Source organism: Paroedura picta, chromosome 1, assembly GCF_049243985.1.
Source record: "Paroedura picta isolate Pp20150507F chromosome 1, Ppicta_v3.0, whole genome shotgun sequence".
Lineage (NCBI taxonomy): Eukaryota > Metazoa > Chordata > Lepidosauria > Squamata > Gekkonidae > Paroedura > Paroedura picta.
Window position 1 is genome coordinate 74,781,118 of NC_135369.1, and position 18,468 is coordinate 74,799,585.

Consider the following 18,468-nt stretch of genomic DNA (forward strand, 5'->3'; position numbering starts at 1 on the left):
TGTTATTAAAAGGCAGGGGAAGGGGTAGGGCCCTTTCTAGGTCTATTTTGGCCTTCGAGAATGGACTCACTGGGGCAAAGCCTGGCTACAGTTGCTAAACTCCAGGCTACAAAACTACTGGAGATTTTGTGATGGAGTGTCTGAGGAAGGCAGGGTTGGGGGAGGGGAGAAGCCTCAGCCAGATAGAATTCCACAGAGTCTATCCTCCAAAGCATGTATTTTCTTCAGTGTGACAGATCTGTCATTTGGAATTCAGTTGTAATTTTGGAAAAACTCCAGGTTCCACCTGGAGGTTGGCAACCCTAGGCCAGGCGGCAACTTCTGGGCAATTTGATACTACCTGACTTGCTCAACCAGGTCTGGCTGTTTGCCAGTTTAACAGCGGTAATTAGAATTAAATGGAAACACAGCAATAAGTAAAAAATCAGAATAGCAATAGTAAATTGCGGTAAAGCTGTATCACAGAAAAGGGAAAAGAACAACCATTAAACAATATTTATCAAACAACTACTCTATAACAATCTTGGATTTGTGGGATGCTGAAGATGCATCCTACAAATCCAAGATGGTTATATCTCTATGTTTCTGCCTTCGAGTTTACAAGATGGCAAGATCCAGAGATTTGAGAAGAGTTTTCAAGGACTTTACATGTATATTGCTCAGACTTTGTAGCAGAGCTGTTTGCTTGGATATTGTGATGCAAGTCTTGTAGTAATACTTATGTCTTCATAGTCTCTTTTCACTTTTGTCAATACACTATTTTGGAGATTTGTTTGATAAACATTGCTTAATGGTTGTTCTTTTCCCCATTTCAGGATACAACTTGACAGAAATTTACTGTTGCTATATTGTTCAAAGCAGTCACTATGAAAGACCGTACCGTGTAGTGGTTAGAACTTCAGAGTGGGGTCTGGGAGACCCAGGTTCAAGTCCCATTTTGCTGTAGAAGGTCATTATGTGATTTTGGAAAAGACACATACTTTCAAGCCTAACCTACCTCACAGGTTTGTTGTGCAGATAAAAAGGAGAAAAGAATAATAATGTAAGCTGCTTTGGTCTTCATCATGGAAAAATGCAGGTTTAAAGTGTAGTGTAGTAGTTGCTGCAACCCACCCTGGGACCTTTGGGGGAAGGTGCAGGATATAAATCCCTGTATAAATAAATTAGAGCGGTGGACTCTCATCTGGAGAAACGAGTGTGATTCCCCACTTCTCCGCATGAAGCCTGCTGGGTGACATTGGAGCAATCACAGTTCTCTTAGAATTCTCTCAGCCCCACATAACTCACAAAATGCCTGCTGTGGGGAGAGGAAGGGAAGACAATTATAAGCCACTTTGAAACTCCTTAGGGTAGAGAAAAGCAGGGTATAAAAGCCAACTCTTCTTAAGTAAAAAAATTATAAATACAGCTTTTAAAGGTTAGGGTGGTAGAAGGTAAAAGGCTGGGAAAGAAAGAATGAAGCAGGGAAAGAGGAAGAGGATATGGGGGTTGACAGGGGGAGGGAAAGAGGAAATGTTGTAAGAAAAGGTAAAATAGAGGAAAGTGAGATGCCACCCCATAAGTCCTTGAGGGTTTCCTACCGTGCAAATAGTTGGTACTACACAATTGTGTCACAGCTTTCCTAGGTACAGGCTGTTGGAGAGGGAGAGAGAAAGCTTAAGACAGAGGGACAGATAAAGGCAGGTTGGCTTTTGGCTGGGAAGGAGATAGGGATACCAGTTTGGGGGTTAGAGCCTGAAATGAGTGGGGTTCAAGATGGAAATGTACCTCAGAAGAGTATAATGCCATGGACTCCACCCGCCAAAGCAGTCAGTTCCTCCAAGGGAACTAGGGTTGCCAACCACCAGGTGGAGGCTGGAGATCACCTAGAATTACAACTGCTTTTTAGATGACAGTTACCATGGAGTCTCTACAGCATTACACCTCCTTTCCCAAAACCCCGTCGCTTCCATGGCTCCACTCACAAATCTCCATGAATTTCCCAACTGGTAACCCTAAGAAGAAATGATTCCAGTAGCTGGGAGATATGCTGTGATTCCAAGAGATATCCAGGCCCCATCAGGAGGTTGGCAGCCTTAAAAGGAGAAGACACTTTGGAGCATCTGTGTTAGCAAGGGAAATGTTACCACAACAATCAGAGACGTTTAACTGTGCAAATTACATGTAGGAGATGTGTTGGTTAATGCTTGCAGAATGGAATCAGCTTCCAGGGTAGACATCATTTTCAGCATCAGTTCTGCTTGTTGTTCAAGTCCAACCTCTAACCGAGCATCTAATGCTTTGGAAATCAACATAAAAGTCAACTTTTAGAGTTACGTCAAATAAAATAGTCTGTATTCAAACAGCAAATATTTTCCAAATCCCCAAGAGATACACCTTATGAAACAATTCAAAACGAGTTAGGATATCAACTGTCACCATTGCTTATAGTAAAGACAACCTGTTGCAATGAACTGATAAAATATTGTCAAATGCAAAAAATCAGGTACTAAAATAATGAGTGGACTGGAAAATAAAGTTAACTGACATTAGATGCTAACTGAAGCAACAAGATACATTGCATGATTTGAGTAATTCTGGGGTCAAATACCAATTTAATGGTGGCTTTCTGATCACAACACTGCTTTAGACTGTGACCACGATCCAAAAAACGTATGATCAGTTCTGTATGCTCAGTGAGGTATTAGACCTGCACTTTCTTTTTACAAATATTTTTATTTACACACACAAAATAAATGCCAACAAAACATAATAAAAGCATCTGATAGGAGATGATATAGGAGATGATACTGTCATGTTATAGTGATGTTCCAAACAGAAAATAACAAAACAAACAAAATGAAGATGTGGAACTGACATCTTTTGGGCCCTCCAGTACCCCCCTCCTACCAGTTACTGAGTTTATGTATATCTGTCATAATGGATTTCATGTTCACTAAGAACTGCCCAGAGCTGCAAGGGACGGCAGTATTAAAAATGTAATAAAGAAAGAAATAAAATATTTAATTAAGTGAGCTAGCCTAACTGGAGTGAAATACCACCTCTAAGACACCTTTAATGCTTACTCTTCTAAACCTTTTGAGATTGATTTGAAAGAACACTGCTGAAATATTTGTTCCCTGTCCTCATCATTAAATTAGTATTCAGTTCTATTTCCCAATTCTTTTAAATTGTCTGCAGCAGAATTTGTCCCTGATTTAATAATAGCCTAGTAATTAATTTCCTCTCTTAACTATATTTTGAATTAACTTTTCAAGTTGGTTAAATGTCTATTTATTTGATCTTTAATTCATCCTTCGACAGCCATTTAGTCCCTTCTGGAATCCTTACTTCAATTCAAAGTTGACTACTATCATTTAAGAGCATAATATTTGCATCTATTAAAGTTATTTGTTAAAGAAAAGTATCTCTACATCTGGAATCATAATTTTTTGCTGGAATAAATTTTACATGGTACTAAATAGGAGTCAACGGATAAACCCCTGGATAAAGTAAGATTTGCATTTTCTAAATAAATGTGACTGCTTTTGAAACTCAGGACAATGTTCAAAAGCAGCCTGAGATATGGCATGTATGTACCGCAAATGGCAACCAATTTTTCAGAATGAGTGCATTCCTAAGTACTTACCTTGAGAGACTGACACGCTCACAGTCTGTGATCCATTCTTCTCAGCTGTAACTGGTGGTTTTGCCACAGAGATTCCAACACTTCCAATGTAAGGATTGTAATTGTATGTACCATAGTCTGCACCCCAGTAGTCATACCATGTGCTGCTTATGGGCTTTAATAATCAAATAAAAAACAAACAAAATATGTGTTTTTTTGTCTTCAATTCTACATATAAAACTTCATTTTTCCCCACAGTTACTATGTATAGTTGTCCTCATGTACTTATAACAACATACTACAATGATGATGTGCTGCAAGGTAGTGCAGAGATGCAGATGAAGAGATAAATGATTCCCAAGCAACTTGTACATTCAATCCCAAATTGTACAGCCAAACTGACATGCCAAGATGCAGGCTGAACCAACCTTATGGCATATCATATGAGAAAGGTGACATGCACGTTACTTTTCATGTACACCCAGCACGAAACTCAACCCACATGCATCCCTGCAAAGCTTCCTAACATGGCACAATAAATGTGTACTGAGCTTTGAGTTGGACACAAACTTAAGTTAGTGTCATTCTATCAACTGCAATACAGATTTGATTCTTTTCAATTTGGTCAGGCAAAATAATTATAATAGTTTCTTTTCAAGGGTTTGCTTATGTCATCCAGATCTAGGAATTATCACCCTTAGGACTGTTAGGCAGAGAGACGCTGTCCATGAAGAATACTAGGACATTTTAGCCAGAGACAGCTGGGTCCCATTAGGGTCACAGTGTTCCTTTACTGAACTGTGAACCCCGCTTTACAGAAACAAGCAATGAGCTTGTGAAAGCCAGCTTGGTGTGGTAGTTAAGAGCGGTGGCTTCTCATCTGGTGATTCAGGTTTAATTCCCTGCTCCTCCACATGCAGCCAGCTGGGTGACCTTGGGCTAGTCAAAGTTCTGCCAGAGCTGTTCTTACAGAGCAGTCCTGTCAGAGTTTTCTCAGCCCCGCCTACCTCACAGGGTGTCTGTTGTGAGGAAAGAAAGGGAAGGCAATTGTAAGCTGCTTTCAGACTCCTTCGGGTAATAAAAAGCAGGGTATAAAAATCAGCTATTATTATTATTAACATGATACAAGAGGGGAAAGGCAAGTCAAATGTTCAGATCATGTATGTGGTTTTATAATCTTGCTTCAAGCACTGATGAAGCACTGACTCACAGGTTAAATCATAAAGATCAAATGATTTCAACATTGTTACTCAAGAAGTGTTACGTATCAAACTCTGTTACTGCTATGTTCACAAATGCATCACATACTACACTGGTCTGATGCAAAATAGGAGAGTGCCTCTTTACTAGTATAAAAATTCCCTCCCAGTACTCCTTCCCCAGAGTCTGCTTTAAGCAAATAATGCAGTATTACATCAAGTACAATTGTCTTTGTAACCAGAGCTTGAAGTGGGTACACGGATCTCTGGTGCCAAAGGAATATAGTTAGTAATAATAATCATAAATAGTGAGGACACAAATACAGTGCCACCTGTTAAATCAAAGGACGAAAACACACATGGGACTGGAGTGGGAGGAAATGTAACTTCATAGACTTTGATTTCTAATTTTCTAAGAATGGGAATATTTATAGCTATACCAAACTACTGCAAACATTCTTGTAGGGGCTTGATGCATTTTTTTATTTTTAAGAATGAAATAAGGCAATTTAATATGGAAGAAAAAGAAAGGCTGGCTCTGGACAGTAAATAAAAAGCACTTCTCTCCACTGCCGGCTAAATCTTTGTTAATTTAATTTGTTAATTTAATTTGCTAATCTGCTTCCCAGTAGATAGAAAAAAGTTGTTCTATTGTCTGAACCACTGGACACAGACAAGTAGGAGAACAGAATGTTGGGTGACATATCTATTTACAAGAGGAAACTTTAGACTCTTATGACCTCCACGTGCAAAACATCACATCTGCTATCATACAAGCAAGACAGAGACAGCAATAAAACTTTTTGAGGGGAAACAGTTACAGGTAGGAGCTATTTTGAAAACTCACGTGTTCCATACCTTGAAGACTTTTGCTGCAAGAGGATCTTTTTCCAAATCAATATCTAAAGGATCAATATCAACTTCCATCAGGTCTTGCAGTAAATCAAGATCAATGTCTTTATCTTTTTCCAAAGATGATAGAGGTGGGGTACCTTTAGGTGATTTAAAGAGCTTAATACTACCAAGTAATGTAACGGCCCGTAACAGATAAAACTGGCAAAGTCTAGTTACAAGTCAAATTTAAAGTTGCATCCATTCCCCATATGGCATACAACAATGGCACCCCACCCCAGGTATTTGGCAGGCCACGCTGCTAAAGCCAAGGAAAGGTTTCTGCTTCCATCTGCATTCAATAGTCTCTAGCTTTGTTCCATTAACAAACACAAGAAGCTCAAGATGAAACAGGCATTATTATGCCATATGGAAATCACTCAGAGAATGGTCATGACAGACCTGATTGAGGCTTTGATGGTTAATATTATATGAGACATGACTAGGCTGACTTACCAGGGTTAAAATGGCTCTCACACTATTAAACCCAATTGTAAATATACTTTATTTTTCAGAAGCCACCTGTATTACAGCTCCGTATGCAAGAATTTCACATCAGCCAGTAATGCACGTTTATCTTTTATTTTTCCTTTAAAAAGAATTATCAGTTCCAAGGCATTACTGAGCAACAAGCTGTATTTCATTGATATTCACACATCATAAACTTGCCACTAAGCCTCTCTGACCCTCCCCTTCTCATCTCACTCTGTTCAACCTACTTCCTTAGAACCAGATTCAAATGGGTAGCCATGTTGGTCTGAAGTAACACAATAAAATCAGAGGCCAGTAACACCTTTGAGACCAACAAAAATTTATTTAGGGCCTGACGAAGAGTGCTTAAAGGTGCTACTGGACTCTGATTTTATTGTGACCCTAGAACCATGCATCTGTAGAGGTATGACCCATGTTGAAGTTCCAACACAGTCTGAGAGCCAAGGGAATTAGTTGAAAGGAGTCTTTATTAATTAACACAAGCAAGTGTATACACCTTTAACTTTAAAAAAAGTATAAAAACTATTCTACTAGAAAACACAAAATACTGCCAAATAGAAAGAGCCACCTTAGTTATGAATTATTTCTCTCTCAACTTTTATAAAGCAATGGTTGAAGGACATCTGCAGTTTAGAAAAAAAATCAAATTACAACCTAAACTTCTTTTCTTACCTGTAATATCATGTGCCAAAGGCTCATCAATAGTTTCTACTAGCTGAGCTGTAGACTGTTGAAGAGACTCATCGGGGTCCACAGCTGAAGCTCCTGCCTCTTCTCCCATTGCAGCTTCTTCCATGGCTTCAGCAGCTATTGGAGCCAACAGTTCTCCTACATGTCACAGAACCAAACTCATTTACCAAATCAACCAGAGGAAGAATTTATTTGACTTGCCTGAACACTTTCAAAGATTCAATCCCCTCTTTTAAACTAAGAGTGGTTGATGATATTTCAAACACTGACATGCCAGAAAATGCTGAGCCCATTTTTGAAAATATGGGCCATGCAAATTAAGTTAACAGTTGCTAAAACATATTTATCCAATGTGACAGTTTCAGAAATCTTGCATCATCAACACAGATATTTCTGTTGTAGCATATTAATAAATAGTAATTATGGCCAAGATCTGACAGTATACTAACCAACCACAACAGCCCTAAAGTTGGAGCCTTTCATGCCTAGAACTCTGAAGGATTGTGTTGCCTCCCATGGTTCCACTCAGCAGTACAGTGATAGTATCCTAGCTGTCAACCCACACCGCCTATGTCCTTAGCATAGATGAAAATTTTTAACAAACCTGCTAGAATATCTTGCAGCATACATGTCAGAGAATATTGAGCCCATGCTCCTCCCCAAGAGATATCTCCTCGGTTGAAGTCTGTCCCAACCAGAAGCAATAGCAGTCTTTCCAGCTGAGCTTCATTCACAATTTCACACAAATGTATTGTAGGCCTTGTTGCATTAGCAATCCTAGCAAGAACCTGAAATGGAATTTCAAAAATGAAAAGTTATATACTTAATTCTCCCTTGAAAAATTTATTTCTATATAGGATGCAATGCAAATACAAACCTGTTAACGAGAATTAGGGGTTGAATGTGCTTTGAGGAATTATTTAGCCTAATATGGCTCAAGAGCAAGGATTCTCCAAGTAGGATCATACAGCAGTCTACATAACTACTCCATACGTGCTATCATCTATGTTCACTGTTCCAATGCAACCTTTTTTTGTGAATACTGGTAAAATGCGCACATTAGGTGTTTTACATTAATGTGTATTAGAGAAGATTCAAATACATTTTGCAAATAAAATAAATACTTATTTCAGAAGAAGGGATTTTTTCAAAGGGAATAAGAATGAGGTAAAATGAAATTGTGCAAGAATGCACTTTTCATATTGGAAACAGAGCTGAAGCTTTAATGATCTAAAACAGTGGTCCCCAACCCCTGGTCCGGGGACCGGGACCGGTCCGTAGATCAGTCGGTACCAGGCTGTGGTTCCTCCTCGTCCTCCTCACCAGCTGCTGCCTCGGGGGCTGCCCTGCCACTCTGCCGCTGGCTCACCTTTGGTGCTCTCCAGCGGCCGTCATGGCTGGGGCTCCCCCTAGGCATGGCACTGTGCAGCTGTTGCTGACAGTGCCCCCCAGTGGGCAGCAGGAAGTCAGGGACGCTGGCGGGAAAGCAAGCGGAGCAGGGGCTCATGCGGCGGCCGTGATGTCCCTTGACAAAAGACTACCCCCCCCCCGGGCCTCGGTAAAATTGTCAAGCATTGACCAGTCCCTGGTGATAAAAAGGTTGGGGACCACTGATCTAAGATATGGAATTCCCCCTTTACAGTATATGAGAGTTTCTATGCCAATTTTCTATGCTATAATTCAGTTTTATTGCATTTCTTTTTGATATATTACACTGAACTATATTACATTTTCAAAAATAATTTTGTACTGACAGATGATAAAGTAAATAAAAAGAACAAAATTTGTGTCCAATGGTATTTTTAAGACCAACAAAGTTTTATTTAAGGTATGAGCTTTCATGTGCACACACACTATCTCGAGCTCACATCTTGAATAAAACCCTTTGGGTCTGGAACTGATTCTTGATCCAGGTATGCCTGTATTTGATCTGCGGCTGCCCACTCAACCACCTTCCCCAGAAAAGCTAGCTGCGAGACAGGGCGGTAGTTGGTAGGGTCCCATGGATCGAGTCATAGTTTCTTCAGAGGCTGAACCACTGCTTCCCTTAAGCTCCTCACGAATGTTCCTGATGACTGGGACAAGTTTATTATCTCCCAGAGAGGTTTTCCAATCCCCTCATTGCTCGTTTTGATGAGTCACGAGGGACAGAGATCCAAAGGTAAGTGGTCAGCCTCACTGAAGCTAGCACCCTGTCCACCTCAGTTTGTGTAAGCTCTGTGAAATTTTCAGAACTCCTCCCAGAAGATGGCCAAGGGGTCTGTAGTTCCTTTACTGCAGTAACAGTTGAGGGAGGTAGTAGCACAGTGTCAAGATTTTGTCTGTGAAAAACCTTGCAAAAGTCAAACAGCTCCAAAGGCCTAATTACCCTATGAGAGACCTAATTACCCTAAGCAATTATGATGGATGTGAACTAGTGGATGCAATGGAAGCCCTGTAGTATTCTCTCTTCACAACGTTCACTGACATCTCATAGCTTTCTTAAGCTTTCTACAAAATGTTCTTGATGCTTCATTCTGATTCTTCCTCCTAACTCAAAGTAGTTGTATCAACTCCTATTTCCTTTCATGCAGTTCCCAAGCATACCAGAGATCTAGGCAGGGAGTTAAGAGGCTGTCAGGGAGCGATCTCCTCAATGACAGCTGACAGCCATTGTTTCTAGTTGTCAACTACATTATCCAAATCACTGAGAGGCACTGGGTCCTACAGAGTAGTGATCCCCAACCTGTGGGCTGCGGACCACATGTGGTCCTTTGACTAATTGGAGATGGGCCCCGAAGGATGCCTTCTCTCCCCCCCCCCCCCCGGGCCCTTTACAACACACTTCAGGTCCCATTGTCTCCCATCACTCCCAGGTGGGACTATCTCGTTGCAGAGAAACAGGGTTCCCATTGATTTGTCATTATCATGAGTTAAAATTTCCATGAAAATAAACAGTTCCTTATGTTCATTGTTGTAGTGTGTCTGTATCTAATTTTGAAGGGATGCTTAAACATTACCATAGCGATCAGAGAGCGTTAGGGCAGTGGTTGAGAGTAGAGGAGTAAACTACCCCCCCCCCACCGGGCCTCAGTAAAAGGCGTTGAGTGGTCCCCAGTGAGTGGTCCCTGGCGTTGAGTGGTCCCCGGTGATAAAAAGGTTGGGGACCAATGCTACAGAGCATTCAGGAATCCAACTAGATCCATAAGACTCTATACATTTACCCACCTCCTACACAGGGTGGGGGTGGTATGCATAGCCGGGCCTTCGGGGCATAGTGATCTATCCATGGTACTCTGTTTATTGCCATCAAATCACCTTCCAACTGTGCGCCAAAGGTCAAGTCCAGATGTGACCTGCTTGGGGGGGGGGGGATTGGCAACAAATTGAGAGAACCCTACTGCTTCCGTGGACAACACTATGTCTGAGCTCTGACTAGCAGAAGGTTTGTCCGTGTAGACTTTAAAATCAGGTCTCCCTGTTCAACTCATTTATATACTTTGACTGACCAGAGGCTATCAGGCAAAGAAATCCCATGACAGTCATCAATTCAACCTATCACAGGTATGAGTTAGGGCTAGTTGTATTTCCCCATTGGCACTAGTCAATCTTGTAATATATTATGTACCTTGCATACAAAAAGCAGCAGATCAGCATGGCAAGTAAAATCCATCGATAACAGGAAAAGTGCCAACTTCTGCACTACTGAGATGCAGCGTTCGTGTGCCAATGTAAAGGGAAGGGGTTCAATTTCTGGAGTTTCTTTTGTAGTTGATACTTCGGTATCTAATGTAGAACGAGGCCACTCGGCGGTCCGACGTAAACGAATGAGATCCTTAAAGTGCTGCGTGAATTAAAAGCACAGAACACATTTTCAGCTCATCACTAACATATATAGCATCCATAAAACAAATTATGTCTTAGATCTGAGGAATGCACAGTGCATAAGGAAAGCACGCAATAGAAAATCAATAATATATGTAACATGCAAAAATTGTACTGCTCTTTAGGCCTAGAAATCTTCAACATGATTGCAAGCCCTTTTTTTTTGCTGCTTTCTGAAAAGACATACTAATGGGAAAACCTGGGGTGCCTAGACTCTCTTTCCACGCTTGCAGCTCAATGGGTCCATGGCTGTAAAGGTTAAGGAGCACTACTTTAGGCAACAGAACTATGATTGAGCAAATAGGTTCACCTGAAATATTACAATGAAGTTATAATACCAGATATGTTCTATATGCTAAGGGTTGTTACAGAGGAATTTAGGCAGGGGAAGGGAACAGCTGCACTGATTTTAAAATTTTAAAACATTAAAATGTAGTTTATATGTCTGAAGCAAAAGGTAAAGTTTCTTAACATTCACTAGAAGATTAACTAATACTGTAAGTTAGAACCCAGGAGCTACTTCAGGCTTGCCAAAGATGGTACTTGGTAAGATTTTAATCCTATTTTTCTTGAAGCAGTAGCCATCTATGGCCCATTTTAAATAATCCCTACAAAAGTAGTTTGCTCTACTATGTTGCAGTTGCCATTTTAAAAATCTCCCCCCATCCAGAATACACAGGCACAAATTTTATTTCTTCAGCTCTCCATCCTAAATTCCATTTTTTAAATAATTGAAAATAAGGTGGAAGAATTATTTGAACTCTTTAATACCACTTTTGTTACAAATATATCTTAAACATGTGCAACAGGCACATTTATAATCATCTGGGCATAGAACTGAGACCACTGTGGGTGGAGCTCTACGGTTCTATGATGCTAAATACCCCAGATAAATTTTACTATGAGGAACTAACAGGTGCCCATTAATTGAATCAACTTAGGAGAAGTTCCAAAACCAGGGTGACATATCAGGTGAACGAATTAGCAAACGGATCAGGCCTTAAGAGGCAGAATGAAATCCTTTTTTGTAAAAAGAAATGAACCCAGAACATACTTTGAATTTGCAGAAATAGGTCTTTCTGCACAAGACAATAAATATAATTGCAGAACATCATACCTTTGACGTGGCCTGTTTTAGTTTTGCCTGTTCTACTAAAAGTTTATAGGATGATCCTTTGTTGCTTTGTATTTTCTCTTTTTCCATCTGCTCCACCAAAGCCTTCTGTTTTGCTTTTAATAAGTTAAGTTGCTAAAAGAAAATGTTAACAGAAGTATATGAAAATGTAAGCAACAAGATGCAAAATAGATATGAACTTTCATATGATGGTAATGTTATTGTTTTTACTTTAGTTTTCATATTAAAACTTTAACAGGTTGCCAACGGAACTGAATTACAAAGCCAGTTTTAAGTAAAAGATTTAAGTTTCTAGTAACTGGTGAGCTATCACAGATTGTGAATAATAATAATAATCAGTTGCCGTCTGTTTGACCTCAAGGCCAAACCTCCTAACTAGTTAGGCAGAGCAACAGCTAGATTACTGCCACCTTTATTTCAGCGGCTCCTAAACATTTTTGCCATGCTTCCTTCCCTGAGTGTCAGCCTTATTGAAGTTCCTCTTCTACCCAGAAGGCAGAAATTTGCTACTCCAGCCAACAGGTCACACAAAGGATCTCCTCAGGTCCCTCGTCTGCAATTATTATATTGTCAATATCTGCCACACAAGTATGCTTTTAGCTAGGTTCATGGTTGCTGTGGGAAAGCCAGGCACCTGGAATTTCCTCCAATTTGTTCCCTCACCTCAGTGCACTCAGGCTAGCCTATATGCATGAAATCTGAAATGAAAAGCACAATAGGATTGGACAGTTAAACCACCACTGTAGGCCAAAGTTACCTGTTTGTGATGAACCAGTTGCTTCCTGATCTTTCTGGAATATAATCTATCTAAACTACTGTTGCCTTTTGAAGATCTATTGAGGCTCTGTGTATGTAGATTATTATTAATGAAACTCCACTGATTGCCTAAGAGAAAAGAAAGTAACAATTTTACTGTCCAAGAAAAACCCACACAACTTTCAGTGCACAAACTGAACCCTGTGTATGCATTTTTTGCAGAGAAAGATGAAAGGCTCAAATGCAAAAAGTACACTAATGCATGCTAAGATATTCATTCAGAAACTGAGATATGGCCATGCTCCAACCCCTTCTAATCTCTGTCCCATCCCTTGGGTCACTGGGGTGGAGGCTAGGGTTAACAAACCACCTCTGACAGTGATACTGTGCAACATCAGGTTAATCAAAAAAGAAAACCACAAGCATATATTGCAGAACACAAAGTTAACTTGGCACCCCTGACAGAAACCAGGGACAGGGAAGGCAAAACGGTCTCCCTTAAAGAACCAGCTCCTGCCAGGTTCTCTGTTCTCCATCAGTCATGGACCACGGGATGGGGACGAGGAGTGGCAATTCTAACCCAGGAGGCTTACTCCTTCAGGGTACTCCCCAAGCTGTCAATAACGGGAATTGAGTGTGTTGGCCTCAGGTGGGACACACAAAGAGCTTGGCCATCTGGGTAGTATACCGTGTGCCCAACACACCACTGTATGCCCTTGCTGGAGGTGGCGGCAGCCAGGCCATTACAGATCTCTAGACTGGGAGACTTTAATGTCCATGCTGAGTTGCCATCCTCTGGAAATGGGCTGGACCTGGTGTTGGCTATGGCGACACTAGAGCTCCTACAGTTTGTCACCGGCCCTACCCATCAGGCCCTACTCTTGACCTCATTTTCGGCATGGGGCTGGATGTAGAGCGAACGGCAGCAAGCTTCATCCCATGACCAGATCACTACATCCTGAAGGTCTGGCTGTGAATACCACCTCCTCAGTTGGACACCAAGCAGGTTTCAGCTCGCCCACAGAGAATTATGGATCCAATAGGATTCTTGAATGCTTTGTGGGACCCAATGCCTCCCAGCATGCATCTAAATGGACTGGTCGGCGACTGGTATGACCAAATGCTGGCCACCATTAATGAGATAACTCTCCAACGTCCTCTCTGTTCCCAACCCAAGCCAGCCCCCTGGTATACAGAGGAGCTCCATATTAAAAAACATGATCTGAGACAATAGAGTGAGTTACACATGGGGTGGTCCGATCTCCAATTTTATTTAGCATTTTTATACGCTCTCCCACATAGCTGGTTGGGAGGATCAGACTTGGGTGCCATCAATATACAGATGACACCCAGTTCTTCCTCCTGATAGATGGCCACCCAGATTCTCCCCCAGAAGCTTTAGCTACATGTCTGGGCTGAAGCAAAGCCATCTGAAGCACAACCCTTTGAAGGCAGAGGTCCTATGGCTAGCTAGAAAGGGTCCAAGCGAGGAAGCACTATTACCCAACCTGGATGGAGTGCAACTATCAGTGACCCACTCTGCCAGGAACCTGGGCATGATCCTAGTTGCCTCCCTTTCTATGGAGGAACAGGTCACAAGAGTAGCGCAGCTGGCGTTTTTCCATCTGTGCCAAGCCAAACTACTAACACCCTACATGAGCCTGGAACACCTAGCCACAGTGATCCATCTGACGGCCACTTCTAGACTGAACTTCTGCAACTTGCTCTATGCAGGCCTACCCTTATCTTGATTCAGAAGCTACAACTAGTCCAGAACACAGCAGCCAGGGTTCTCACGGGAATACTGTGGAAGGTCCATGTCTGGCCCATGCAGCAACAACTGCAATGGTTACCAGCTGAATACTGGGTTAAGCTTTAGGTCCTGGTAATTACCTTTAAAGGCTATACACAATTTGGGTCCAGTGTACCTGAGAGACTTCCTTTGCCCATGCCCTGCAAAGAGCACTATGCTTAGCCAACACCAACCAACTAATGATTTCTGGCCCCAAAGAAGCGTGCTTGGCCTCAACAAGGCCTGATTGTTCTCAGTCCTGGTCCCCATGGTGGAATGAGCTCCCAAAAGAGATCTGGGCGCTGACAGAGCCAACACAGTTCTGGAAGGCCTGCAAAACAGAGCTCTTCCACCAGGCATTTGTGGTTGAGGCCAATGATATCACTGGGCTCCCAGAATACCCTCCCATCCAGATATGCTAATTCTCTGTCACCGTAATGTTACTGCGACTAAACGTTTTGCTGTTACCCATGTTATGTTACGGTTATTGAAGCTACCTCATTGTTAATGACACCATTACCAAACTACATTGTACTGTAATGTAGTTCCTTGTAACCATCCCCCCCTGAGCCGTAAGGGTATATAAATCTAAATAAAACAAACAAACAAGCAAACAGATTCTTAAACCATGGAAAGTAGGTAAGAGGTATCCCAATATAATATAATGGAGTTCTTCAATTTTTCCCCTTGTGAGTATTCCACAATTCAGTTGCGTATACAATTTACCCAGCTAATAGGAAAACTATGTTAAGTATAAAAAGGTAAAGGTATCCCCTGTGCAAGCACCGAGTCATGTCTGACCCTTGGGGTGACGCCCTCCAGCGTTTTCATGGCAGACTCAATACGGGGTGGTTTGCCAGTGCCTTCCCCAGTCATTACCGTTTACCCCCCAGCAAGCTGGGTACTCATTTTACCAACCTCGGAAGGATGGAAGGCTGAGTCAACCTTGAGCCGGCTGCTGGGATTGAACTCCCAGCCTCATGGGCAAAGCTTACAGACAGCTGCCTTACCACTCTGCGCCACAAGAGGCTCATATGTTAAGTATACAAAACCTGAATGCACAGTCTTAGGGAAAACTAGAGCTAGAGTGTGTGGAAAACAGAGTTGTAGAGGAAGAAATGGTAACGTAGATCACAGTGCACTGTACAATACAGGTGGCCAACCAAGGGCTGCCAAAGAAGGATTTGATAAGGTTGCCATTAAGTCCTACAGGAATCCTCAAGAGTGAATGTAGGTGTACCTATTCAGAAGGCCTTTATCTTGCCAATAGTACTGATTCTCTCCTTGGTCTGGCATTTAGTGTTCAGAGATTAACTGAGTTTCAAATATATACACATTAAACAATGAACGCTTGTTTAGCAAAATTACTTTAGCAAACATTACACACCCCAATGCTTTAGGACACAAATCTAACTAGGCAAAAGAGAAAAAATACACTATTTTCACCCCTGCTTAAAAACAACAGTTGGGACATTATACTACTGTATTTGCTCTCAGATAACAGAAGCAAACTCTACCATTTAAAAGATTTTGTACTGCACCTGTCAAGAATCTCTCTCTCTCTTTTCCATTTAAAGGTTTTTTGGCTGTTGCTGCTTCATCTTCCACAGTTGCCACATAGTCCAAGAGCCTGGACACCAGCATTACAACCCAACTAATCATAGGAATGTCAAGAACTCCTAAAAATATGATAGTTTGATTATCTTGTTTTAGATTAAAGAAAGGTTTGAAAATAAGAAAATGCTTTAATACAAAAATTATTAATAGAGATTCATACACATTTTCTCAGTTAAAAATAAACAAGCCCTTCTGCTCCACGATTTCTCCTCCCTATTGCGTATAAAATCCTCACTTAGAAGTAATGTTGCCATACACTTTTTCCCAAGGGCACCAGCAAAAGTGTACCCAAAATACAATTAAGACACAGTATCTGCAGTCCTTTAAGTATGTAGAAAAAACTGAAGTCCAGTTATTTAGGAAAGCATTCTCAATAGTGAAATTAATATCTAGCTACTAGGGAGCAGATCCAAAGGGCCAAAAAGCAGTGGTCTTTTGGGGGGCCCTAGTAACCCCAAATTTTTGGGAAAACTAAGAATGCTGATTTCCCTGCCTCCCCTTCTCCTGGAAACCTTACTGAATGTCAAACTCCCTTTCACTAAAGCATTTTCCACAAGTATTCAGGCCTCTTATTAAGCCAAACAAGTTGGTTTGTGCAATCAAATAGCTATAGTTAAATTCTGTTAAAAACAAGATATGCAACTTGAAAAATATTTTTGCTTCACATCTTTTCATATTAGATATTTTAAGCACTATTCAAAAATATATACACAGAAATTAACAAGTGGAGGAAATCAAAAGCTTTGTGCATGCTTAACCTGCCCCCCTCTCTGCAAAGCATAGGTTTAGCAAGAAAATCAACTTTGTGATAACTACAGATCTACAATAATCATACCTTCAGTGCATCTGTGCACAGGTAACTGAGGTTGAAGAGGGGACAACAGATTATCCAACAAATTCAGCAAACTTTCTAAGACGCCAGTGTTGCTAAGTGATCTTTGGCCAATGCAAGAAAGCAACATGAAGACCCTGAACACAGAACACATTGGAGTTCCAAGTTAATTGTAATTCTAATTTTTAAGTAACTGCAAGGCAGCAACATCCAGATGGCCAGATCTACATTGTTGAACTGGAGAAAACAGGACAACTGGAGGTGCCAAAAAAAAAAAAAAAGGACTCTTCCTGGGAATCTGTGGTGCAGAGATTTTAAAGCCTTTATGATGGAAACAGCCTCAAAAACATAAATCTAAAATACTCTCATTCAAAAAGGAAAGCAAATGGTAGATGATCACAACTTTAGGGATGACAAATGGATCTCTGTCCAATATTGAAAGAATTCTAAAATCCAGCATGTTCTACCTACTCCTGAATTCCAGTGATAAACAGAACCTTCCCCAATGTCAGATTAAACAGCATTTTCCCCATAAGATCAGCCAGTAATATACCTGATGAACAGCAAAGAAAATTCATCATAAGAATACCTGTCCTGTGGAAAAATGAGAAGTTGCTCCGAATTGTACAATTCCTGCAGAACGTTTGAAAGAAACTGTCCCCACCATCTTTCGCCTCCACATAGCTGAACAAGGAGAAGGCCCGTATGCAAGCGTATCTTCGGAGTTCCACTGATACACAAATGCTTGAACAATTCTTCACAGGCTTGAGCATGAAACGTACTTTGAAGAACCACAGGAACAGAATGTCCTTTTAAGAAATCAAGACCAACTTCATTAAAAAGTCACAAATTTTGGTATTTAAACATGATGTGGATTAGGTAAAAACTGTTTCTAATCAAGATATATTACTGACTACTTTGCTCAAAGTTCTAGTGATGATGATATTATCCATTTAGTTGTGTCCAACCCTCGATGATTCTATCTTCGCCATGCACCCGTCTCTGACTGCTTCTTTTAGTTGGTTCATGGTCATCCCTGTATTGGCTTTGATTGTGTCTAGTGACAATATTAAGTATTCTCCTTTAATATGTAAAACATCACTAACGTCTATGGAAAAAATTTCCCCAATGGCAGTGTGTTCTACAGGGAGCTAAACATCAAAGTAAATGGAGGACTTACCTGTGGATTTTCCTCGGACTTTTCCCATTAGACACGGGAGGCTGGCATTTGAAAAGATACTTATAAAAACCTTAACTAGAAGATGCCACCTACATTCTCCCTAAATACTCGCTACACACCATCCTTATAAATCTTTAGCTGCCAAGTGAAGAAACTCATTTCCCCAAACTTTTAACTGCTTTTTGTTTTCTGTTTTCTGACAAGACAATTTGATATTTTTATGCTGCAAGGTTTTATTCCTAACTACTATGCTGGATGGCACCATTAATGTGATACTGTTAGTATTAGACTTTTAATTGTTATTCTTCTGGTTATGTATTTATTCACACACAAACACACCACCCTCCCTTGAGGCTCAGGGCAGTTTACATAGAACATAGGAATAAGTACAATAAAACAACTTCAAATAACAC

At 40.8% G+C, this 18,468-nt stretch overlaps 1 protein-coding gene across 5 annotated transcripts in view; it reads right to left on the reverse strand.

Annotated features, from left to right (window-relative positions):
* BIRC6 (baculoviral IAP repeat containing 6) overlaps positions 1-18,468 on the reverse strand; it is a 170,721-nt gene that overhangs the window by 97,892 nt on the left and 54,361 nt on the right. For 4 of the 5 annotated variants that reach the window (XM_077343614.1, XM_077343600.1, XM_077343607.1 and 1 more), the window contains exons 30-40: positions 17,465-17,684; positions 16,879-17,012; positions 15,968-16,105; positions 12,636-12,763; positions 11,861-11,992; positions 10,487-10,702; positions 7,484-7,667; positions 6,862-7,017; positions 5,665-5,798; positions 3,629-3,782; positions 2,162-2,278 (exon numbers count right to left, since the gene is read on the reverse strand). In XM_077343614.1, the coding sequence (XP_077199729.1) occupies positions 2,162-2,278; positions 3,629-3,782; positions 5,665-5,798; positions 6,862-7,017; positions 7,484-7,667; positions 10,487-10,702; positions 11,861-11,992; positions 12,636-12,763; positions 15,968-16,105; positions 16,879-17,012; positions 17,465-17,684 (1,713 nt within the window). The remainder of the gene's footprint in view (positions 1-2,161; positions 2,279-3,628; positions 3,783-5,664; positions 5,799-6,861; positions 7,018-7,483; positions 7,668-10,486; positions 10,703-11,860; positions 11,993-12,635; positions 12,764-15,967; positions 16,106-16,878; positions 17,013-17,464; positions 17,685-18,468) is intronic. The other variant, XM_077343623.1, reaches the window with a different exon arrangement.